This window comes from Calidris pugnax, unplaced genomic scaffold (assembly GCF_001431845.1).
Source record: "Calidris pugnax isolate Ruff unplaced genomic scaffold, ASM143184v1 scaffold22, whole genome shotgun sequence".
Classification (NCBI taxonomy): domain Eukaryota; kingdom Metazoa; phylum Chordata; class Aves; order Charadriiformes; family Scolopacidae; genus Calidris; species Calidris pugnax.
In genome coordinates, this window is record NW_015090763.1 from 590,280 (window position 1) to 614,260 (window position 23,981).

The 23,981-nt window shown below is 48.0% G+C and overlaps 1 protein-coding gene across 1 annotated transcript in view; it reads right to left on the minus strand.

The window, feature by feature from the left end:
- Positions 1–23,981, minus strand: part of COL27A1 (collagen, type XXVII, alpha 1) — a 175,205-nt gene that overhangs the window by 82,419 nt on the left and 68,805 nt on the right. Inside the window, exons 13-16 of the mRNA XM_014949542.1 lie at positions 16,538–16,591; positions 9,595–9,639; positions 5,998–6,051; positions 5,544–5,588 (exon numbers count right to left, since the gene is read on the minus strand). Of these exons, the coding sequence (XP_014805028.1) occupies positions 5,544–5,588; positions 5,998–6,051; positions 9,595–9,639; positions 16,538–16,591 (198 nt within the window). The remainder of the gene's footprint in view (positions 1–5,543; positions 5,589–5,997; positions 6,052–9,594; positions 9,640–16,537; positions 16,592–23,981) is intronic.

A 23,981-nucleotide genomic window follows, 5' to 3' on the forward strand; every position in this document is an offset into this window, starting at 1 on the left:
TCCCTCCTCTTCTCTGAATCTTCTACTTATTTTATCTAGTCCAAGGCTTAAAACACTGAAATCAGCAGGCAACTCAAATTCTGGCTGCTGCCAGGAGACAGAAGGAAAATGTTGTTTCTTGCAAGTGAGAGGTTTGCTCTGAAAACTCCTTGTCTTTATCACCTGAGGGGCAAAGCAAAAGATATTTTCTTTTCTTATTAAGCAGTTTTCTACACTGATAGTAGAAGTGGCCATTGAAATACTGCTTTAGAAGAAATACTTGGACATTAAAAAATGACTGCTGTAAGAAAAGAGTTTCCTGACTTTTTTCCTTCTTTTTTTTTTTTTTTTTTTTTGGCAATGCAAGCAAATGGAAACAATCAGCTATTTACACAACTCCAGTTCGGATGAACCCCAAGTACTAGATACAATAGAGATGGCAGAAAACCCCAAACCGTATGACCCAGCTCATTTTCCTGCCATTGCCAGATTTCCCTCCTCTTCTCTGAATCTTCTACTTATTTTATCTAGTCCAAGGCTTAAAACACTGAAATCAGCAGGCAACTCAAATTCCGGCTGCTGCCAGGAGACAGAAGGAAAATGTTGTTTCTTGCAAGTGAGAGGTTTGCTCTGAAAACTCCTTGTCTTTATCACCTGAGGGGCAAAGCAAAAGATATTTTCTTTTCTTATTAAGCAGTTTTCTACACTGATAGTAGAAGTGGCCATTGAAATACTGCTTTAGAAGAAATACTTGGACATTAAAAAATGACTGCTGTAAGAAAAGAGTTTCCTGAGCATGGCAAAAGGCAGGAACAAGCCTTTATCACTGACCTTTAAGCAAAGTGGGATAGGGATGACACTACAGGGAAAACAGCTTTCAAACAACTCTGAGAAATGGGCATTAGAAGGGGGAAGAAGGAAGCAGGAAAGACAAAACACATCTCTTATCTGTAGCTGGGCTCCATGCAAGAGCTCGTGTGCTATTGCAATAGCCCAGTGAAATCCCACAGCACGTCTGCAATGGCCATTAGTATCCTAAAATGTGAGGTCTAGGGCATCCCCTTTCACCTGTCTGGAGCACCGTAAATCTGGAACTGTGACTCAGGGTTTGCATCCTCAACGTGAGGAGAAAAACGAGGAGGAAAGAGGCCGGGAGTGTTTGCTATTAAAAAATATCAGAAGTGGTGCCGAGATGACGAAAAGGGGCTGCAAGGACTTTGCTGGTGAGGAGGGGGAGGAAAGTACAATCCGAAATTCCAAACAGGATCTGCCCATGGGATACTGCCTGTGTTTCATGTTTCACGTTTCACTTAGAAAAAGAAATGCAGCTTCAGAGACCCTGAGGCCCTTCCGAACGCAGCACCGCACAGAAAGGGGGCCACGAGGGAAGTGACAGATTTGCAAGAGTGAGGCAGGTTTGCTGTCTGTAGGATGCAGAGGAGGTGTACGTGCAAAAACCCCTCATTCTGCTCATGATTGGACATCTCTTTCCCCATATGAGGGGAGCTAACTGCAGAACTACTAGAGGTATTTTACTGAGCTGTGTCCTTCACTAGTTACAGATGTCCTGATTCATAAAACTCCTTTATGTGAACAAGTAGCTAGGATTTCCTCCGCTTCCTCCACCTTTCCTCTGTACTCATCACATCACGTGGTCTCCTCAAAACCACTCTTTATTTCAGGGTTATACAGTAATTCCACTTCTCCCTGTAAGAGCAGATGCAGCCCGCTCTGCCCCCTCTCCTTCCCTCCATGAAAATATGACCCATGTTGTGGGAAAACCAAAGCTGTAAAAAACATCATTAACTTCTGCGGTACCAACCTTTTATGGGGGATGCAGAAGGGGTTGGCTAGCACTGATGTGCTCTCTACTTGCCCCTTTTAGCTGCTAGATACACAGATGTGATTTCTGCAGGAAGAGTGGGGTGTTGCCCCTTATTCTAGCTCATGCTTGGCCTCCACCCTGTGATGCCCGCGTTTGGGATTAATGAGCTGCACCTTGTAAAATGCTGAACACGGCAATATAGGAAACAAAGTCCAAAAAATAGTGAAAAACACCCTCTCATTGAAGGGGAAAACCCTCTCTTTGTTGAGGTAGATTCTTCTTCCTGTGATGGCTCCTCTCCTCTCTTTTCCCCCCTCTTTTTCTCTTTAAAGATGAGTTTTAACTCTATGTTTACCAGCTTTCTGAAAACCACGGTGGAGGAGAAGAGGGGAGAAGCCAACACATTCATCCCCTTCCCCTCTGGCCGTGTAATGGGAGACTTCTGCATGTCTGCAATAATCCCTCACATCCCTTTTGGGAAAAGTCTCCATTTCTAAATGGATTTATTAGAAACTGCTTTCCAGAGAATCCACCTGGCATCTTCCTACAAGATTCAGCCTTCGGTAGGCTGGGACTCTCTGGTGTAAGGTGTTGATGTGCTGTTGAAATGGGCTCTTCTGAGGGATCTCAGGGACCTCATATGCCCGTGGAGCAGTACAGTGGGATGGGTGTGCTGGAGCCACACCAATGCCCAGAGAAAAGGTTGCTGCATGGTGGCTGGACTGCCATCCCCAACTAGTGAGCTAAGTTCACCCATGTAATTGTATCTTCATCATCCAGCAGAAAGGGGAACTCTGCTACTTGGGAGGTGACCAAGCCATGAATAAGGATCTCTGCAGAGGCAGCTTGCACACAACCGCGGTCTGGAAATGTTTCAAGAATGGCAAGAGGGAAACTTTCAGACCAACAGACATAGAGAATAAATACAAGATTCAAGGAGGTTGCTTATGTTTCTGGTCACAGTAGTACAACAGTTTTGTCTGAAGATGACGATGGAAGATTATAATGAAGTCAGAATCTAATGGACAGAAAAAGAACAGTAAGCAACTACAGAAAGCCTTTAAATAAATGCCACAGCCTAAAAATAGCAATAGCAGCAGAAACTAAGGGACACGACTGGTGAGAGATTACAGAAGGGAGCCTCTGACACAAGACAATCCTTCTGCTCCAGGAGGACCTTTCCTGTGACCCAAACCCAACCAGGCACTAAGTGAACACAGAGATCCTGCCTCTACTTTCCTTTATGTGGGATCTCCTTAAGATCAGATATTTTTAAGATCAACTTCAATTAAAAAGCATGTGGCACAAACAAGGGGGGGCAAAGAAAGATTTATGATGCAGCTTCTTAATAAAGGCTGAGATAGAAAACACTTCCATCGAAATGAGGCAGGCAGCAAGAGGAAAGATGATACTGGCAAGGAGAGGGTCCAAGAGGGCAGGGTGTACTTCCCACCTCCAGCAACCTCCTCCTCAGTCACTTCTGCCACTCAGAAGCCCTCAGGTAACATGAAAGGGCATAAATGTCCCTTCCTTCTACCACATGTGCATTTAGACCACAAGCTCTTTGAAGGCAGAGTTTTTCCCTTGCTACAAACTGAGTTAAAGCAGCAAGACCAGATACCATTTAAATTTCTTAGTGGTACCAGAACATAAACAATTAGAACACAAGTGTAAACAAGCTGTAAGAAGGGATGAGTGTTTTTGCTCATGATGTCCAAATAGAAGTGAGAGAAAATAAAAAGGCTTAAAGCTGCCATTCACTGAAGAAGCGCATGGGAGTGAGTAAATGAAAGCAACAGCCTTTTGATCAGTCGGAGAAGGGATGCATTATAAACTGGCCAAGCAGCTGAACAGCAAGGCCAACAAATCAGAAAACCAAATAACTGAAAAAACCACAAAGCTATTTCAGGCCAAATCCTCCCCCAAATGTAGGGAGAGCTGATGAACTTTGTCTATACTCACGCAAACAAGTGCAGCAAACTCGGACGCTTTGGCTAAAAACGGCAATGCCAGAGCTGTGTACCTTCACCTGAGCAGATGAGACTCGTGGCCACCAATGCCTAAATAGGTCTGACTTTCCTTTACCTCATTTTTCCCAGCCCTTTGGCTGCTGGAAAGGATACACACAAGCTGTTTGGAAGCTCTGACTCTGAAATCACCATTGGTCTGATATGAGTGTTTGATAGTGCCCAGGATACTCGAACTAAAGTCTAAAAGAGTAGAGACAGAGGAGGCTTGAGCAGGAGGGATGGTTTCTCAGGCTTGGATTAGGAAAGGGCTGTAATGAAAGCCAGGAAGAAAGTCTGTCCTGTCCAAGGAAAACACAGTGGCAGAGGTAGCCAGGGAGGGAAAGAAAAGGTTTCCTGCACCTGAGGAGAGAGGCTGCAAGACTGAGCACGGGATTACTGGGAGAAGATGGATAATTCTGCACTAGAGTAAGGATAACTCCAGGGAGAGCTGCAAACCATTTGGTTACTGTGATAGCAGTGAAATACTGGGGATGAAGAGAGCAGTCCGTGTGAAGGGATGGAGACCAGAATGTCCAGGAAAGATAATTTTGCTAAACAATGATTTAAATGCTGGTGACTCTTAAGATAATCAACCATTTCTTCCAAGGAGCAGGCAGAAGAGTCTGTGAGCTTTGGGTATTGATGTTGAGTCCAGAAACCAACTACAACTTCTTAAGCTTTTAAAAAAAGATTGTGAAGAAAAAGTCCTTCTCTTGCCCTGTCCTTCCTCTCTAGAAAAGTGAAAATGTGGTACAGGGGAGAAATGGAAACTGCAGACACAGGAGCCCTGGCAAAGAGCTGCTATAATATAAGGAGAGTGGAATCAACTGGCTTGACAACTACTTCCCCCATGTGCAGTTTTGGGCTGCTAAATCATTCTCTAAAAGCAAACATCTAGCAAGAGAATAAAACATCAGACAGGGGGAGGAGAATACACTTAATGGTCATTTTCCATTGCCCTCCTGAGCAATCAGAGCCAACAATAAATGATTGCACCTCCCACTCTTTCAGACTAAATAAATCCTACAGTCGAATATCTGTAGGATGGTTCTCATGACAGTGAGACATTTACACACACAGCTTCATGCCGATTTAGCTCAAGCTGCGTGTTTTTGTGCCAGCAGCACTAAATCATTGCAATCAATGCCCCTCTCCTTTTTTCTTTTCCTAAAGTGATTTACATCAGTTTGGCACAAGGCAATTTCCTCTCGGCAGGAAGCTGAACCGAGGTGAGCCCCTCTGAACGGGAGCAGAGATACCTAACACAGAACAGTGTTTCCTGGGGATCCAGCTGCTCTGCTTGTTTGACCCTGTGAGCTGTGCTGCTTTGTCACATCGTGTGTTTCTCTAATGCCCTAATGCAGAGTTGTTAGGTCTTCATCCTCTTCCCCATCCCATCACATAACCAATATAAAAACATAAAAGCCCAGTGAAACACCGGATAATCTTACAGTTACTGTCATCATCAGTGGGAAATAGAAGCTCCAAAGAGGATCTGAGCATAACTCATCTACACTAGAACTCCGTGGAAAAGGGGATGGGGGATGTATCGTAAAAGAAAGAAAAAATCAAAACTGGAGTGCCTAGAAAGGGGGAGGGTGGAAGGACGGGAGCAAAGAGACAGTCAGGCTGGAACCAGTATGATGGTGCTGAATAAGAAAGAGAAGCTAAAAAAGGGGTTTTTACATGCAAAATTAAAACACAGTGCAATAAGGGAGTATTCAGATCACCTTATCACCTTTCAGTCCATGTTCTCCAGGGTTTCCCATCAGCCCCTGAAACAAAAGGAAGTTCAGAGTGAGACGGAGCTGCTGTGAAGACTTGCTCAGGTCTGTGACATCGATGTCCCTGATGGGGCCTGTGGCTCGGACCCACAGCATTGGCCTGGCACAGCCCCTGGACCAAACGCCAGGCTGCTCCCGAAGCGTGCTCCATCACCCATCCTTTAAACACCCTCCAGGGGCAGGAGGTGCACAGGGAAAATACCCCTGGGATTCTCCACTGACTGACACCTACTGCAGAGCACCAGTGGGATGTTGTGTTCAATGGTCCTGTGCTGGGTCAATGGACAAGCATCACTGCTGCCTGTCTTTTAGTGATCACTACCACCCATGGGAGGAACAGAACAATTTTCAGCCCTGCCGTGGAAGAACAAGAGCTGACACAGCTCGGTTATTCACTCACCTTTAAGCCTTTTGGTCCTGGATAGCCTATCGGTCCCACAGAGCCCATGTCACCCTAGTAAGAGAAAAAAAAAAAATTACCAAAGTCATTAGGTGCAAACCCAACAGATTGCTGTCTGTGCTGTGACATTGCTCTCCTATCTGCTCTCTCAGTATCCCTGAGGAATTGCACCACTGACTTCAGCAGAAGCAGCACCCTGGCTCGAGCCAAGACACTTTTAACATGTGGACAGCCTCTAAGTAAAAGCAGCAAACACCTAAAAGCAAAGGTGTTTGCATCCCAGACACCTGAGGGAAGAAGACCAGCTCCTGTTTGCATCCTGCTCTCGCCACAGAGAGACACCAAGGCACGTGGACACTGGCCACCAGAGATGTGAGCTGGCCCCCACCATTAGCCCACCCAGCCCCTCCGTGCTCCTGTGCACGGCCGTGGCCACTGAGTGCCAGATGCCCGGATCACACATGAGCATCCCATTCCTGCCCCGCAGAAGATACAGGTGTTGGGAAGCACAGGCAGACTCCAAACCCAGGAGCCTGGGTGCCTGGATTCACTTAAAAATTAGATAAGGAATTCAGGCTAGTAAATTAGTGGCAAAGTGATGGAAAATTAATTAAGAAACCACCTTGAAGTCTGAAACTGCGGTAGGATATGAGAAATTGGTTTTGTATGTTCCTCCTAACTTCTGAATGGATTCATTTCCCTCTTCCGCTATTTGAAAAATTAAAATATTGAACTGGCTTAAGACAATCCTGAGCATACTTATTCTCAGTGAAGTCACCCATGTTCCCAGAAAGAATTCCTGAGTCTGAGAGTGTATTGAAAAGGACGCAGACTCACACAGCAAAAAAGGCAACAGTCAAGAAATTTGGGTCACTACTGAGCTCTGATATCTAAAAGTGATATGGAGAGGAGAGAGGAGAAACAGGAGGTTGTTGACCATTCTGCTGCAGCAAGAAGCCAGCGTGGCATCACCTACTGGGACTTGTAGGAGAAGCTGCAGCACGGGAGGACACCGGGGTCTCGGTTCCCGTGTGTAACCACGTGTGTGCGTGTATAAAAGAGAGCCTTCAGCGTTTAAACAGGCTTTGACGGCCTTCCCCCATGAAGGGAGTCAGTGATACAGCACACCAGCCTTGCCTGCGACGTGTCAATAAACAGGGCAGGCTCTGCTGAAGGAGCGCTTCTCTGCCGGCAGCGCCGGGACCACAGCCACGCCGGGAGCACCGGGCTGCGGCCGCCTCAACAGACGCCCTTTTCATACCTCCCAGCATAAAGGCTTCTTGTCAAAAGGCGTTTACTTAAAGCTTTGCCCACTCAGTTAATTAGGAGAGCAAGAGGCTTTAGTTACACCTAATTCTGCCCTTCAACCTCTCTTAAACAGGGAAGGCAAACACCTGCGGGGTGCGTGGGGGCAACCGGGAACCCGGCCGGTCCCAGGGGTGGCTGTAGATGGGAAGGAAGGAAGGACTGAATGGGGGAGCCAGCCCAGAGCAAACCCCCAGCCGCCTTCTCCATGGCCTGCAGCCCTGCTTCCACGCTGCACACCCCAGGGAAGGAGCTGGTGCTGCCCCACGGAGAGGAGAAGGCAGGATAGATGTGTCCCCTTCTCCCCAGGAGGGTGGAGGAAGTCACTCTTAGATCAATCCCACTAGAGATGCTTCAGCATCCTGAATCCAGGAGTTGCGTATTACCCCGGGACACAAGATCTGACTCAGTTTGGCCTGAATCTCAGTTTGAAATTTTTATCTGCTCAGAACGATGCCACCAGACTAACTGGGAAAGAGCAGCCGGTTGCTACTGCTGCAGCAGTGATTCCTGAAGAAATAGCATTGCAAAGGACAGACTTTCTGCCTTAAAAGTAAAGCTAGGAAGAAGCTCACAACAGCAATGATGATTTCTTCAACTGGATGGGAAGAGAGAAGAAATATTTAAAGTTTTAGACAGACCAGGCTTAGCAGGAAAAGGAGAACTGCTGGCTTTGCCCTTTTCCAGCAAAAACATTGGAACTTGGGATGTCAGTAGAGACCAACATTACGGATCAAGACAGATGTGAGACTCCGAGTACCTGGTGATGGAGCTGAATCCTGCTCTAGGACATACAGTGCTAGATTTTTAGGCCAGTCAGGGAAGAAAACAGTTTAGTTGTACCTTACACAGAATTTGGGGCCGTTTGGGTAGCTTCAGCCAATATGGGACAAAACCATCATGATCACAAAGCAGGTTAGAAACCACACGCAGCCTGTCCTCATTTCAGGTCAGCACCAGGAAAAACCTCTCCTTCCTGCCCCCTGAGATGTACCCCCAGCATGTAACTGCATGGCACTGGCTGAGCCAACTTGGGGGGGGGAACAGGCCACCCCCTCATCCCATCACCTCTCAAAGGATCTTAATCACATTTACCATGTCTGGCCTTTCACCTCCCAACCAACAAATATCTGTGAGATAACAGCAACCAGGCTAAGAGAAATCTTTCCGAAAGCAAGGAGAAATATGATCCAATTTGGAAAATACCTTCAACTGTATTATTTTAAACCGCAATCTTCCTCTTACAGCCCTTTGCCAGGAGCACATCCCTTCTGCTGCTCTGGCTAAAGCAGCTACTTTCATCTCTACCAACGAGGGGAAACACAGACCTAACTCCTGGCTCCACAAAAACCTTTCTGAAGACTTAACCCACTTTTGCCCCATACCCCCATTTACAAGATGGATACACTTGTTCTACCATATTCTCTGCTTTTGCCCTGATGGAGTCTAAGATCTCTGGGTTTGGTGCTCTGTGTTTGTGCAACGTCCAGGGCAATCGAGACCTTGATCTCATACACGCTCCTATAATTTAAACTATGGAAAGGCAAAAGGGGAAGACTTTTAACCACTCATCGCAAGTCAAGTTTTCATGGATTATCATAGCTGAAGAGGAATAATTCTGAAAGAATGCTGTAGCACTAACAGAGCCTGCCACTTTTTATGCATGGAAGAAAATAACTTGAAACAAGCACTGAGACCTAAAAATAAAGCGTAATCTGTTCAGCTGGGCATTTGCTAACCCCCAGCACAGCTGCCAGGGGATGAGTTGCCACCTGTCCTTACAGCCATCTATCTGCTGCTGGGGAAGGGTGTAATGAAGGGTGGAATTTGCCTGTGTACCCAATTACCTGGATTAGTGCTGGGATGGTGAGAGTGCACATGAAATTCCTGTATAGCCAGAGGACAGACAGTTCCTGCCCATGGTCTCTCCAGTGAGCAAGAACTGTGTGTCCTCAGGTTACTGCTTACAAGGGCTTGATTTTTGAAAGATCCTGGTGTGGAGCGATTATTGCATCTTCAAAAAAATACCCCAGTAAATGTTATCAAAAGGGCAAGTTATCGAGGAATAAGGGCACTAACAGCAAACCTTTAATCTGTTCCCTTTTGCTTAGAGAGGGTTTGCCCTCCTCTACCTCCCAGTCCACCAGGCAACCTCCTCCCACTCCAGACATCACATCTCCCCCATACAAACAGTTGTCTTCTTCACTGCCTGGCACAGGAAGAAGAAAATCTGTGATTAGTTATGCAGGTTGAAAGGGTTAAAGCCAGATCTCCATTTGTTTTTATACTTACAATGAGTCCAAGGACTCCAGGAGGACCTGGGGCTCCCAATTCTCCCTAAAAGGAAAGACAAACCGACATGGTTATGGACACTTTGTAGACAAACAGAGGCTGAAAGGCAGCTCAGTTTTTCAAGAGCTTGAGGGAAGAGAAGGGAAAAGACCGTCCCTCCCCCTTCCGTCCCCCCCATAGCCCCTTCCCCAGCCGAAGTGATGGAGAGCTTCCATCTTCCCGAGCACAGCCTCTCTCCAGACACAGGGCTGCTTGTTGCTTTGCAGTTATTTGCAGGGCTGCCTTCCCCTCCCAGGAGCAGCCTGGATAAAAGCAGCATTTCACTGTGCAGGCAGGGGAGCGGGTGGGAGCCTGCCCCAGGTGAGAGGAAGGCATGGGCAGGGAGGGGGACCAGGGCAGGGAGAGGGACCAGGGACCAGGGCAGCAATGCTGAGGTGGGAAGGAGAGGCAGGCTGCTGCTTAGCATTGGGAAAGGTGAGGTTTTTGGGGAAAGAAACAGTAAAACTCAGGAGAATAGGGAGGACTTAGATTAAAATTAAACTGGGTAATATTGGGAGAAGGTGTGCCAGTTTCTGGTGAGGGCTTGATGAGCTCTGGGAGTGTGTTCAGCACATGGAACACTTCTGAGGGTGCTCCTCCTGTATCTTAGAGCTGGTTTAAGGTGGAGAACCAGCAGCATCCTCTGCACTCTGCCTCATCCACCTGGGTTCCTGCCCAGAACATCAACTAGCCATTTCTTTAATTTTTAGAAAAAGGCCCTAGCCTTGCTTGGGGGGAGATGGCTCAGCACCTCTGTCCCTGGAGCAGGGACCCCTGCAGGGAACCCAGCACTTGCTTGGAGGATGAGTCACTTTTAATTGGAACCAGCAGCATCCTCTGCACTCTGCCTCATCCACCTGGGTTCCTGCCCAGAACATCAACTAGCCATTTCTTTAATTTTTAGAAAAAGGCCCTAGCTCTGGGAGTGTGTTCAGCACATGGAACACTTCTGAGGGTGCTCCTCCTGTATCTTAGAGCTGGTTTAAGGTGGAGAACCAGCAGCATCCTCTGCACTCTGACTCATCCACCTGGGTTCCTGCCCAGAACATCAACTAGCCATTTCTTTAATTTTTAGAAAAAGGCCTTAGCCTTGTTTGGGGGGACAGACAGCACCTCTGTCCCTGGAGCAGGGACCCCTGCAGGGAACCCAGCACTTGCTTGGAGGATGAGTCACTTTTAATCGCACCTCGGAGCGGAGGAGATGGACTGCAGAGATTTCCTCCTGGGCTCTGTGCCCATTCGCCATCTCTTATGGACGGTTCCCAAGCAGGGCACTTTGGAAAGCACCAGCTCCTCTTAGAGGTTTCTCAACAGCACCTCGGAGCACACCACCATGAGGGACAGACTGATGTCCAGGTTTGTGGGGCTGGTTCGAATTCTCAGCTTCACCACAAACTCCCTCCGTGCCAGCTTTCCAAAGATGTGGAGGTGCCTGATGGCATTCCCAGGTGAAGTGCAGCAGAGAAGCTGTGCCAGACTCACACCAATCACCCATCTAGGTCCCCCAGTAATCCCTATGTGATCCTCAGCCCGTCCCCATGTCCCCCTCAGTGGATCCCTTACCGCATTAACAGTGGGCTGCTTGTTAGGGCAAGGACCTGCTCTTACACACCTCCATCTCCAGCAGAGCCTCTCAAAGCAAGTGCATTGGAAATACTAAACTTCCCGTTGGCTCAGACAACCCTACCCCTGCTCTGGATCCCGCTGGCTACTTTCTTTGACAGAGCAGCTCAGTTTATGGTGCACATCTGGTGGAGTCCCCCACCAGTGCAATAAAGCTCCCCTTTTATGGAAAGATTTGCCCAGTGAAAGAATGAAAGGGAAGGGGACGCAGTGTGACTAAACGTGCTCAGCCTCCTTGGGTAAAGGGTTACGTGTGTTTACTTTATGGGAAGTAGAGTAAAGGACTATTGGGCAAGCACACACAAAAAGCGTTTCATAATCTCAACCAGCCTAAAATTGCTTTTTTATGGCCAGTTCCTTTCCTGCATACTTGGGACATCTGTGGAGCAATTGTTCCTCACGGGTGGGATTTCTGCGTCCTCAGAGCTACTGTAATAAGGTCGGCTTCAAGCTTATAGCCGAGGCCTGGCATTACCAGGCTCAGCAAGAAGAGGGAATATCCCCAGGAATGCTGAGCACAGGAGCTGCACGGTGGCCTGGTTTTCCCTGTAAGCTCTGCAGGCTCGGAGGGTGGCTGGGATGAAACCTGGCTGGATGGTAGGTCCCACCAGTCACAGGAAGGATCACCTAGATCTCCAAGTTATGACAAGTGTGTAATCCTCAAGAGAAAGGGTAAATATGGAAACACATGGCCTCACATCTAACGCAAGAGGATTTCCTCTTGGAAGCAGAGTGGGTGGATTCCCCTGGGAGAGGTGGACAAGACTAGTTGTTAACTTGAGCCATTCCCTGGCCTGGGAAATGGAAGATCTACAGGTGCTCTCCTCTGGCTATGAGTAACGACAGGCTGGTCCCTGACCTGCGAGGGAAATCGGGCTCTGTTCTCCTTTTTTCAGTGCATGAACTGGGCACTGGGACAAGAGACAAGGAGATGAATCAACAGCCCTTTCCCATGTCTAATTCCTGTGATTAAGAGACTAATTGGAGTGGCTAAAGCGCTCCGGGAACGGGGATCTGGAATGTGATGGCTCAACAGTTCTCAACAAGTTGGTAGGAGGGAAAAACGCCCCTGTGGTTGGAAGAGACTTTGCTCTGTCTGGAGGGGACGGAAAGAAGATCAGAGACTGTCGGGCTCGGCCATCCCCGTGCGACGGGAGAGGCGGCAGCAGCGTAAGTGCTCGGTGGATCAAAAGGGGATGGGGCAGCTCCAGCCCCATGGCAGCCTGCCCGCCTGCCTGCCATTCAGCTGCACACTCCACCTAGCAAAAACCCTGCATATTCCTGTTCCACAAACAGACTTTCTGGCATTTTTCTGCGTCTGCGACTCCGCTTGTGACCCTGTGAACCTCCCTTTAAGGCAGCCGAAACAGTCTGTTTTCATTCTGCGATCTCCAAGGCACATTAATATTTAAAAGCCGTTGATAAGATGAAAGAAGAGCAATCCTTCTGGATGAATTAACGGAAGGGACATTTGCTTCTCTCTGATGCTCTGGGAACTGGCATTCCGCTAACATTGAGAGCATCTTCTGAATGGAGCTTAGACAACTTGCAAATTTAAAAGATTAGCCTTGTTTGGGGGGACAGACAGCACCTCTGTCCCTGGAGCAGGGACCCCTGCAGGGAACCCAGCACTTGCTTGGAGGATGAGTCACTTTTAATCGCACCTCGGAGCGGAGGAGATGGACTGCAGAGATTTCCTCCTGGGCTCTGTGCCCATTCGCCATCTCTTATGGACGGTTCCCAAGCAGGGCACTTTGGAAAGCACCAGCTCCTCTTAGAGGTTTCTCAACAGCACCTCGGAGCACACCACCATGAGGGACAGACTGATGTCCAGGTTTGTGGGGCTGGTTCGAATTCTCAGCTTCACCACAAACTCCCTCCGTGCCAGCTTTCCAAAGATGTGGAGGTGCCTGATGGCATTCCCAGGTGAAGTGCAGCAGAGAAGCTGTGCCAGACTCACACCAATCACCCATCTAGGTCCCCCAGTAATCCCTATGTGATCCTCAGCCCGTCCCCATGTCCCCCTCAGTGGATCCCTTACCGCATTAACAGTGGGCTGCTTGTTAGGGCAAGGACCTGCTCTTACACACCTCCATCTCCAGCAGAGCCTCTCAAAGCAAGTGCATTGGAAATACTAAACTTCCCGTTGGCTCAAACAACCCTACCCCTGCTCTGGATCCCGCTGGCTACTTTCTTTGACAGAGCAGCTCAGTTTATGGTGCACATCTGGTGGAGTCCCCCACCAGTGCAATAAAGCTCCCCTTTTATGGAAAGATTTGCCCAGTGAAAGAATGAAAGGGAAGGGGACGCAGTGTGACTAAACGTGCTCAGCCTCCTTGGGTAAAGGGTTACGTGTGTTTACTTTATGGGAAGTAGAGTAAAGGACTATTGGGCAAGCACACACAAAAAGCGTTTCATAATCTCAACCAGCCTAAAATTGCTTTTTTATGGCCAGTTCCTTTCCTGCATACTTGGGACATCTGTGGAGCAATTGTTCCTCACGGGTGGGATTTCTGCGTCCTCAGAGCTACTGTAATAAGGTCGGCTTCAAGCTTATAGCCGAGGCCTGGCATTACCAGGCTCAGCAAGAAGAGGGAATATCCCCAGGAATGCTGAGCACAGGAGCTGCACGGTGGCCTGGTTTTCCCTGTAAGCTCTGCAGGCTCGGAGGGTGGCTGGGATGAAACCTGGCTGGATGGTAGGTCCCACCAGTCACAGGAAGGATCACCTAGATCTCCAAGTTATGACAAGTGTGTAATCCTCAAGAGAAAGGGTAAATATGGAAACACATGGCCTCACATCTAACGCAAGAGGATTTCCTCTTGGAAGCAGAGTGGGTGGATTCCCCTGGGAGAGGTGGACAAGACTAGTTGTTAACTTGAGCCATTCCCTGGCCTGGGAAATGGAAGATCTACAGGTGCTCTCCTCTGGCTATGAGTAACGACAGGCTGGTCCCTGACCTGCGAGGGAAATCGGGCTCTGTTCTCCTTTTTTCAGTGCATGAACTGGGCACTGGGACAAGAGACAAGGAGATGAATCAACAGCCCTTTCCCATGTCTAATTCCTGTGATTAAGAGACTAATTGGAGTGGCTAAAGCGCTCCGGGAACGGGGATCTGGAATGTGATGGCTCAACAGTTCTCAACAAGTTGGTAGGAGGGAAAAACGCCCCTGTGGTTGGAAGAGACTTTGCTCTGTCTGGAGGGGACGGAAAGAAGATCAGAGACTGTCGGGCTCGGCCATCCCCGTGCGACGGGAGAGGCGGCAGCAGCGTAAGTGCTCGGTGGATCAAAAGGGGATGGGGCAGCTCCAGCCCCATGGCAGCCTGCCCGCCTGCCTGCCATTCAGCTGCACACTCCACCTAGCAAAAACCCTGCATATTCCTGTTCCACAAACAGACTTTCTGGCATTTTTCTGCGTCTGCGACTCCGCTTGTGACCCTGTGAACCTCCCTTTAAGGCAGCCGAAACAGTCTGTTTTCATTCTGCGATCTCCAAGGCACATTAATATTTAAAAGCCGTTGATAAGATGAAAGAAGAGCAATCCTTCTGGATGAATTAACGGAAGGGACATTTGCTTCTCTCTGATGCTCTGGGAACTGGCATTCCGCTAACATTGAGAGCATCTTCTGAATGGAGCTTAGACAACTTGCAAATTTAAAAGAAAACAAAACAAGTTATTTGGAAAAAAAAGTCTTTCTGACCTCCAAGATTCCTGCTCTTCCTGGTGGGCTGGCTGGAAATAGCAATACAATGTATAAAGTCTTCTACTTTGGGACTACTGATTCCACTCTGACCCATGGCTTAAGTTGACCGAAGGATGGGAAAAGTCCAGCAGAAATATTCCTTGGGAATCTAATTCTTTCAGTTCACTGCATTTGTGACTCGTGTTGGATTCCCACAAAGGCGGGAGTGTAGCTGGGCTTGGCTTGCTAGTTAGAGCTGCTTGTGAAAATAACTTTTATGCTGCACATATGACGAATGGGAACTTGAAGACTCTCACAGAGTGGGTTACTTCACACAAATCATTCCATCAAACACCAAGAGCAACACTGTGATTATGTGTGAACAACCAAGACAGCAGGGATTTTGAAGATGAATCAGTACTGCTCACATGCTAATTGAGGGAGAACCAACAAAGTGACTCAGAAAATAATTTAGAATAATTAATACATCTGAGAACTTTTTCAATCCAAAGGGACATGTTTTGTGACTAGCGGAAAACACAGCATGTATCCAACTGTTTGGTACTAAGTGCTGCAGAGCAGAGCAAAATAAACCTTATCAGCATCCAGCTGCTTAAATGGTCTCTGACCATCCTGACCCAATTCCCAGGAGACACATCCCACTCTTAGAAAGCCAGCAGGGGTCAGATGAAGACCGGAGAGAGGCCAAGAACTCAGGAGCTTGGAGAGTTCTCCCACAGTGAAGTGCTGGGGCCAGCTGAGGCACAGGACAGGGCAGCAGAAGCCTGGGCTATGGTGTGTGTCCCAGTGCTCCCAGACTCTGGAGGAGGGAATCTGGCACCAGTATTAACATTCACTTCAGATGAGGGAAGGTACTGAGCTTGGAGTACTTCAGGAGCTTACTTCTACAGGCTAGGGAGATGCAGATCAAGTGGCACCAGCTTGTTAACCTGCATCAGAAAATGAAATGTGGCGAAAAGGAGAGGAACATGCCTCTTTCTCTATGTACCTCAGACCTCTATGCAATTGAGTACATGGCCTGCTCTTCTGGGGGTTCATATGCACTCAAGTAGCCATCTGTGGTGCCTTAAGATGACATGTCCCTCTGTCTGTGGGCCCAAGTCTCCCTGCTATGTTCATATGAAGCTTCATCCAGAGCACACTAGTCAACAAGGTGATTCCTGCGGCTGTCACATGCTTTGCATCAAGCCCTGTGGTATGGACCACATGCTACAACCACTGCCTGTTCATCAGGAGCAGCATCCCCACTTTTTTTCTCTTGATTTTTCTTCTAGTCATATCCTCAGGATGAGAAAGGGTCTATCAAGACCAAGGTGTGAGAAAGGCAATAGATGAAGACAGAAAGCAAATGGTAATGTGATGACCTGGCAGTTAGAAGACCTTGAGTCAAACATGGGAATTCACAGCATGCTTGAGCAGGGGAGGGACATACATTCGTTTTTCAGGAGGAACAAACCCAAAATGCTAGCAGTTGCCACCAAACTTAAAAGCTTCTCTCAGCTCTAACTAGCACGATGCAGTACAACATGCTGTCTACTGCCACAGAAAGAAAGAAGGGAAAAAGCTATCAACTTACTGGGTTCCCATCGATGCCTGGAGGTCCACGTTCCCCAAAATCACCAGGAAAACCCTGAGGAGAGGAAGCAAACACAAGTATTAGTTCCTGACACACCCTGGTGTAAGGACAGTCAGCTGAAAAACTGCTCCCCCTGCACTCAGTGCAGCACTTTGGTGGGCAGCAGGTCACAGGGAAGCCTGGACCATCCAGCTGCTGCTCCTCATCCAAACCATTCCTGCTCCACCAGCACATCCGCTCTGTGAAAAGCTCTCCAAGGCCAAGTGCTCTGATTCACTGCTCCCTCCTGGGGCCAATGAAGGGTAACCAGAAGCACCGTTTACAAGGCTCAGCCATGAGCTGTACATTTAACTAAAGGAGCCCTCAGGGGAAGAATCAGTGAAGAGAGAGGAAGGCTTTTTCCTTGGCCATGCCATGAAAAGTACCCGGTGTGGAGGCTGCTGGGCCTGACTTGTCCACACAGAATCACATTGGGTTGGAAGGGACCTCTAGTCCAACATCCCTGCCAAAGCAGGTCTACCCAGAGCAGGTTGCACAGGAACATGTCCAGGTGGGTTTTGAATGTCTCCAGAGAAGGAGACTCCACCACCTCCCCGGGCAGCCTATTCCAGGGCTCTGTCACCCTCAAAGTAAAGAAGTTCCTCCTCATGTTTAGATGGAACTTCTTCTATTCAAGTTTGTGCCCATTTCCTCTTGTCCTATACCTGGGCACCACTGGAAAAAGACTGGCCCCATCCTCTTGACGTCCACCCTTTAAGTATTTATAAGCATTGACCAGATCCCCCTCAGCCTTCCTGCAGGCTATGTCTAGCCCTCAAGCAACCATGCCCTTCCTCAGCACCAGTTCTCAGCCCTGGGCACACTTCATACAGCAGGCAAGGCTTTTGCAGCACCGTGTAGAAAGACAACATGAGCGTGCGAAGCAGAGAGAAGGGATGGAAATCTGTCTTCCCCCTGTCGTCCTTTTGGTTCACCCAAGTACTCCACTATGTCTAACAAGGAGTATGCAGCCCTGAAGATTATGTTGTGTAGACTACACGTGAAATGTTAATGCCACATTTGGAAGATCAAACTCTGTATTCAAAGATACAGTACTTTCTATCCTCTTTCAGGAAGAAATACCCTACTCATAGGCTACTCCCTTAAAAGTCAATCCCAAATCCCTTATGTTCTGGAAGAATTCATAAACCTCACTGCAATGACTATCCTCAGAAATGGATTGTCAATCTGAATTATTTCATCCTGTCTACTAACCCAATCATTTCAACAGTGCCCCCTTCTCATAGGACAGCTGAATAGCGTAATGCCTGTTGGAGCCCATGCAGATGCTTAATGGAGCTGATCAAAGATGCTCAGTGAATTCACTCCAACGCATTCACAACCTTTCAGCCTGCCAGAGGAACAAACGGTTCCAAGCTCATTACGGTCCACACCCCAGAGCTGTGAAAGACCATGTTTACTACATGAAAAAGTCACCACAAAAGACTCCATCATCATCTCATTATATCCGATACAAATTTGGGAAACTTAAAACAATTATAGAAAAGGGAGTGGAGGTTCTGAGCCAGAGCCAGAACATGGTGGTGTGACACGTTCTCTCTCGCACTCTCAGACAGACCCCGTGCTTCCCCCAATTCCCAGTCACAGACAAATCATACAGCCACTTGCTCTTCCCTGTCCTGTCCAGCCTATTCCAGGGCTCTGTCACCCTCAAAGTAAAGAAGTTCCTCCTCATGTTTAGATGGAACTTCTTCTATTCAAGTTTGTGCCCATTTCCTCTTGTCCTATACCTGGGCACCACTGGAAAAAGACTGGCCCCATCCTCTTGACGTCCACCCTTTAAGTATTTATAAGCATTGACCAGATCCCCCTCAGCCTTCCTGCAGGCTATGTCTAGCCCTCAAGCAACCATGCCCTTCCTCAGCACCAGTTCTCAGCCCTGGGCACACTTCATACAGCAGGCAAGGCTTTTGCAGCACCGTGTAGAAAGACAACATGAGCGTGCGAAGCAGAGAGAAGGGATGGAAATCTGTCTTCCCCCTGTCGTCCTTTTGGTTCACCCAAGTACTCCACTATGTCTAACAAGGAGTATGCAGCCCTGAAGATTATGTTGTGTAGACTACACGTGAAATGTTAATGCCACATTTGGAAGATCAAACTCTGTATTCAAAGATACAGTACTTTCTATCCTCTTTCAGGAAGAAATACCCTACTCATAGGCTACTCCCTTAAAAGTCAATCCCAAATCCCTTATGTTCTGGAAGAATTCATAAACCTCACTGCAATGACTATCCTCAGAAATGGATTGTCAATCTGAATTATTTCATCCTGTCTACTAACCCAATCATTTCAACAGTGCCCCCTTCTCATAGGACAGCTGAATAGCGTAATGCCTGTTGGAGCCCATGCAGATGCTTAATGGAGCTGATCAAAGATGCTCAGTGAATTCACTCCAACGCATTCACAACCTTTCAGCCTGCCAGAGGAACAAACGGTTCCAAGCTCATTACGGTCCACACCCCAGAGCTGTGAAAGACCATGTTTACTACATGAAAAAGTCACCACAAAAGACTCCATCATCATCTCATTATATCCGATACAAATTTGGGAAACTTAAAACAATTATAGAAAAGGGAGTGGAGGTTCTGAGCCAGAGCCAGAACATGGTGGTGTGACACGTTCTCTCTCGCACTCTCAGACAGACCCCGTGCTTCCCCCAATTCCCAGTCACAGACAAATCATACAGCCACTTGCTCTTCCCTGTCCTGTCGTGCCCTTCCACCCTCAGAGAGAGCTCAGCAGAGGGGGACACAATTGCTGGGGTTAATAAACCCTCTTAGCCACTACCCTGACATTTTCAAGGAGGAAGCAGTCGGAGTTTAAGATGGATTAGACTCAGTTTTCCCCCGAGCTTGAACTTCATTCAGCAAAGGACTGGCAGGGAGCAGGCTGCCAAGGGCTATCAGGGACCAGCTCAAACAGCAGCAGCTTCAGGGCTGCTCTGAACTTCAGCTGTGGTGGAGGGTGCTTTGGGGAGACCCTGACACTGAGGTGAGAGTGCCGTGACTCTCCTTTTCTTGCATACCCCTTGAGATGGAGTGAGATAAAATGTGACACAGCATCCACCTCCTTTGACTCCACGCCAAAAGGGAAATCGTTGTCTGCTACAGGAGCTCCCCATGGACATAACATACACAGAACCTAACTCCAGGCTCTGACTCCTCAACTTGGTTAATTCATCCAGGACTAAAATCCTGCTTTGTTCTCCACACCATTCTGACTGTGAGCATCAGGATGGGAAACTAAGGAATATATTTGCATATAAAAGGCTTCCTAGGCAGAGCATCTACCTTTTTGATTCAGTTCAGAGTGGGAACTTGCAAAGCAAAGCTCCAATCACCCCTGCTCCCTCGTCTGTTTATGGTGGAGCAGTCTTGGAGAGCAAGGAGTGTTGCTTAGTTGAAGCTACACCAGATGATGTGCTCCAGAGACACATCAGCAAGCTGCAACTGCTAGTGGGTGTGCTACTTCAAACTAGGGGTCACAGAAAAACTGCCTTACACATTTCTCTGGCTCCACCAGACCATGAGGTACAACCACATTCCTGGCCAGCTCAGAGTTTAAGAGACATGGATGGAGCAGACAGGGAGGGGATGGTCCTCGCTGAGCCAGAAGGATGCTCTCTCTTCCTGCCTGCTCCCCTGTATACTACAGATGCTGACTACCTTGTAAAAATAAACTTGAGGGAAGCAAAATGTGACATCCAACAGCAATGCGCTATCTGGAAACCCATTAGTAACACTGAACATCAAAATAGTGCAGTGGACAGAACAGGAAAAATATGCTGGGAAGCTCCGCAGTCAAAGATGCCATCCAAGACCTCCCTTCATCTTGAGGATTTACAACTCCTGGTCAACAAAACTAGGTAAAAAGATACTTGGAAAAATCCAAGGTGAGAGATGGGAGACCTGTTTAAGGCAACCAAAATTCTGCCACTGACTTCAGAGCCAGTATTTCACCTCTTCTGTACCAGTTCCCTACAACATTCAGTACACGCTTCTGACCGGACACAAGCTATCGCTTGGATGCAATACTTCTATTTTATGGGCATCACAGTGAATGGGAAATTTGTCTGCCTTTTTCCAGCTGGGCACTACATCCCTGAAGCCTGTGCACATGCCAAGAAACTGTGGTAAGCAACCGCTGGAAACAGCCTTCTGCCATCTAGAGACAAAGACGTCAAATAGAACAAGAAGGCGAGGGCGGGGGGGGTGGGAAGGGGGGGCTACAATTTTCTTTACTGAAAAAAACAGGAAAAATAACTCTGATACATGCTGAATCAATAAGATCAGACCAGAGATGAGTAGGGAAAGCTCATTGCTCAGGCAAGACAAAAAAAGGCTGCCTTGGAATATTTTGCTGTTTACAGTCACACAACTTGCCAAGGAAAATATGAGTGTGCAGAGACCGATACTGTACTTACAGTGCTGCCGAGTTCAGCCACAGCCTTCAGCACTCCCCCAGCTGCATCCTTCCTTCCTCAGAGGGAAGAGCTGGGCACAGAATGACCCGCAGATGCCACTGAGCAACCTGGCCCTGGGGCTGCTGAGGTGTCTTCTCTCAAGCTAAGGTCTTGCCAGTGTGGCGAGGTTTTACTACTTTGAACAGTACAATCAAATCAATACTGCTACAGCAGCATATTATCATCTAGAGGAATGCTTGCTCCAGACTAAAAGCATTTTCTAATTTAAATCTCTTCCAACATGATATAAACAATGCACTGCTCTGCCAGAATAAAAGTGTCCAGATAAGAAACTATTTAAATTCATGTTTCCCACTAATCTCTTTTTATACGTCAGTTTCTAGGACTAACCTCACCGCTTAAAGATAAAGAAAAAGGAGATTTGAGGCACTTGGTAACAGAGTTAATACAAATCTAGCTTTTACACGGGCTTTCCAACAGTAGGTCTCAAAATATTTTAAAAAGTAGATTATTTCTGTGTTTTGAAGGTAGAGAGATGAGCACCTGAGGCCACTTGGCCAATGCTACCTAGTGAGCAAGAGATTTGATGATAAAAACCATTCACAGCACACTGTGACTCTCCCCACAGAGGTAGGTGGTCTGCCCATCCTCAAGATGGGGTGGAAAAGGGTCAAAGTGGGAGGAAGGAGAAGAAAACCCAGAAGAGTGTGGGGTGGCATCCTTGCTACGACAGCCAGGCCCACGATAACACGCAGTAGCGAAGCCCCCTCCTTGCCAACACCTGGTGGTCCTTAACCTACCATCTGCTCTGCTGGCATGAGCACCCCTCCTGATCTCTGCTCTGGGGTGATGGGAGGTCCCCTGACACCTTTTGGCCGGAGCTCTAAAACAAACTCAGAGGAGGAGACAAATGGAAAGAACAGCTTCAATTCAGCTAACCCCCGGTGTCCCGGCCCAATATTTGAGCTTGGCACCACCAGTATCAACAGTCTTTTGCACATTAAACAAGCCCAAGGCTGGTGGCTGTGGCGTGAAGGAGGATATTTCAGCATCCCTACGGTCTCCAAAGACCCAAACCAGGTTGTGAAAGCTTTCCCAACACAGTCCTGTGCACGGCAGGAAACACTCAATCTTCTAAGCCCCTAATGAAAAAGAAAGCACTTTCTTTCCATGGGGTAAGCAGTAGCAGTTTAAACAACAATAACAGTTCCAGGGACCACAGTGTCCTAATTTATTGGATCTCACATGTCTGTAAAAGCTATTTTTTTCAGTGCCTCTCTCCTCCTGCCTGAGCCTAAAGGACAGAGATGTTCCCCGGGAACAAAACTAGCACTATTCAACCGAAGCAGGCAGCCTAGGGATTACAAGCAGACTTTGTTATCCCATTTGTTTCATTCCTGTAAGCAGTGTAAGCAGCACTACCTCCCCTCTCCCAAGCACTGCTCCAGCAGCCTGAGGAACCCAAACTGAGGGAAAACACATGGGGCAGGAAGCTCATTTTATGGTGCTGGCGGACGGGCAGGTCGCAACTGGCAGCCCATTACAGGAGACTTGTGAGAGATTAAAGAGCCCGGCCGATTCAGAGCCTCCTGACCTTCCCAAAGTGAGTGCAGAGGGGTTTTTTTTTGGTACAGAAAATCCATCAGTTTTCAGGGTGCAGCTGTTTTTCCAGGAAGACTGGTCCCTGGAAATTACGCTCAAGAATTGGGACGGCGAAGAAAAACCACTCTTGTGAAAAATATGGAGCCCTGCATCCTGCCCGCTCTGTGAGAGGGAGGGGACACGCAGAGAAGGACCAGGACCGGGAAGGGCTGGCAAATGGCAGCAGAAGTAGGAGGAAAAGGCTCGACTAACAAGTTCTGTTGGCCAAGAGCCAGCGGGGTGCTCCTCCGCAGCGGCTGAAGTCAGGTATGACAAAACTTTTGGCTCTGTCTCACAGCTGGGAAATACAGAGAGGAGGTGGGGGAAAAAATAAAAAAAGGCAGCTGAATGGATTTCACATTGTCTGAGGGAGAAGTTCAATGAAAGAAGCAAGATGAAGCTTGAAGTGGAGCTGGAGAAAAAGCATAGAAGCAGATGGTTTGCACTAAGGAAGATCCTGGTGCTTCTGTGCTCTCCTGTCCCCACCCCAAGCAGAGCTCTACAGAGGTTGCAGTTTGTCCTCACTGCACTCGGTGAGGCTGAGGAAGCCCTATTAGAGAGGGAACAGAGGCAGAGAGAAAAGCAAACTGATTTATCCCAGGTAACACTGAGAAGTCTGAAGCTGAACCAGTAACCAAATCTCTTTCTTTGAGGTCCTACAATAGTGCCTTAATTCATTTTCACCCACACTCCCTGCAAAGAGCATCTTCTCCTATGCCAGGAGGCTCCTGCTGAGAACAGCCAGACATAGACAGACACTGGAACCAGCTCCTCCTGCACCAGGGGATTACATCCCCCTCCACCTCCCCTTCCCTTTCCTCCTCTGCTTAAAACTGAGCAGCCTGCCCTTCCTTGCTGTTCTCAGCCAAAGGGCTGCTCCTGGTCTGAGCAGACGCCACCACTTCTCGTCTCTTGTCCCTGGAAGCAGCTGTCCTCAGGGAAGAGATGAGACACCCCGTGTCCTTTCCTTCCCCAAGGCCTTTTCAGGTGTGCTCGTGTGGGTGGGTGTGTTGTATGTACACAACATCTGATTCAGTTTAAAACACTTTCCCTGCTGGAGTAAGGGAGGCAGTCTGGCAGCTGCTGCTCTGAGGAATCCTGGCAGGTCTTCACGCCAACAGAATCCTTCTCCAAAAATAGGATTTTATTTTCCTGTTGGCTGAAGGTGAAGCTGCTCAAACCAACCAGCCCTCCTGTCTTGTCTGAGAAAGACTCAATTTGCCAGTTGGCTCTGGCCAGGTGAATTGCTGCCCAGGATTGTCCCCAGGGATGGAGCTTGCAAGTCAAACAATTTAAACACAGAAAAAAAAAAAAAAAAAA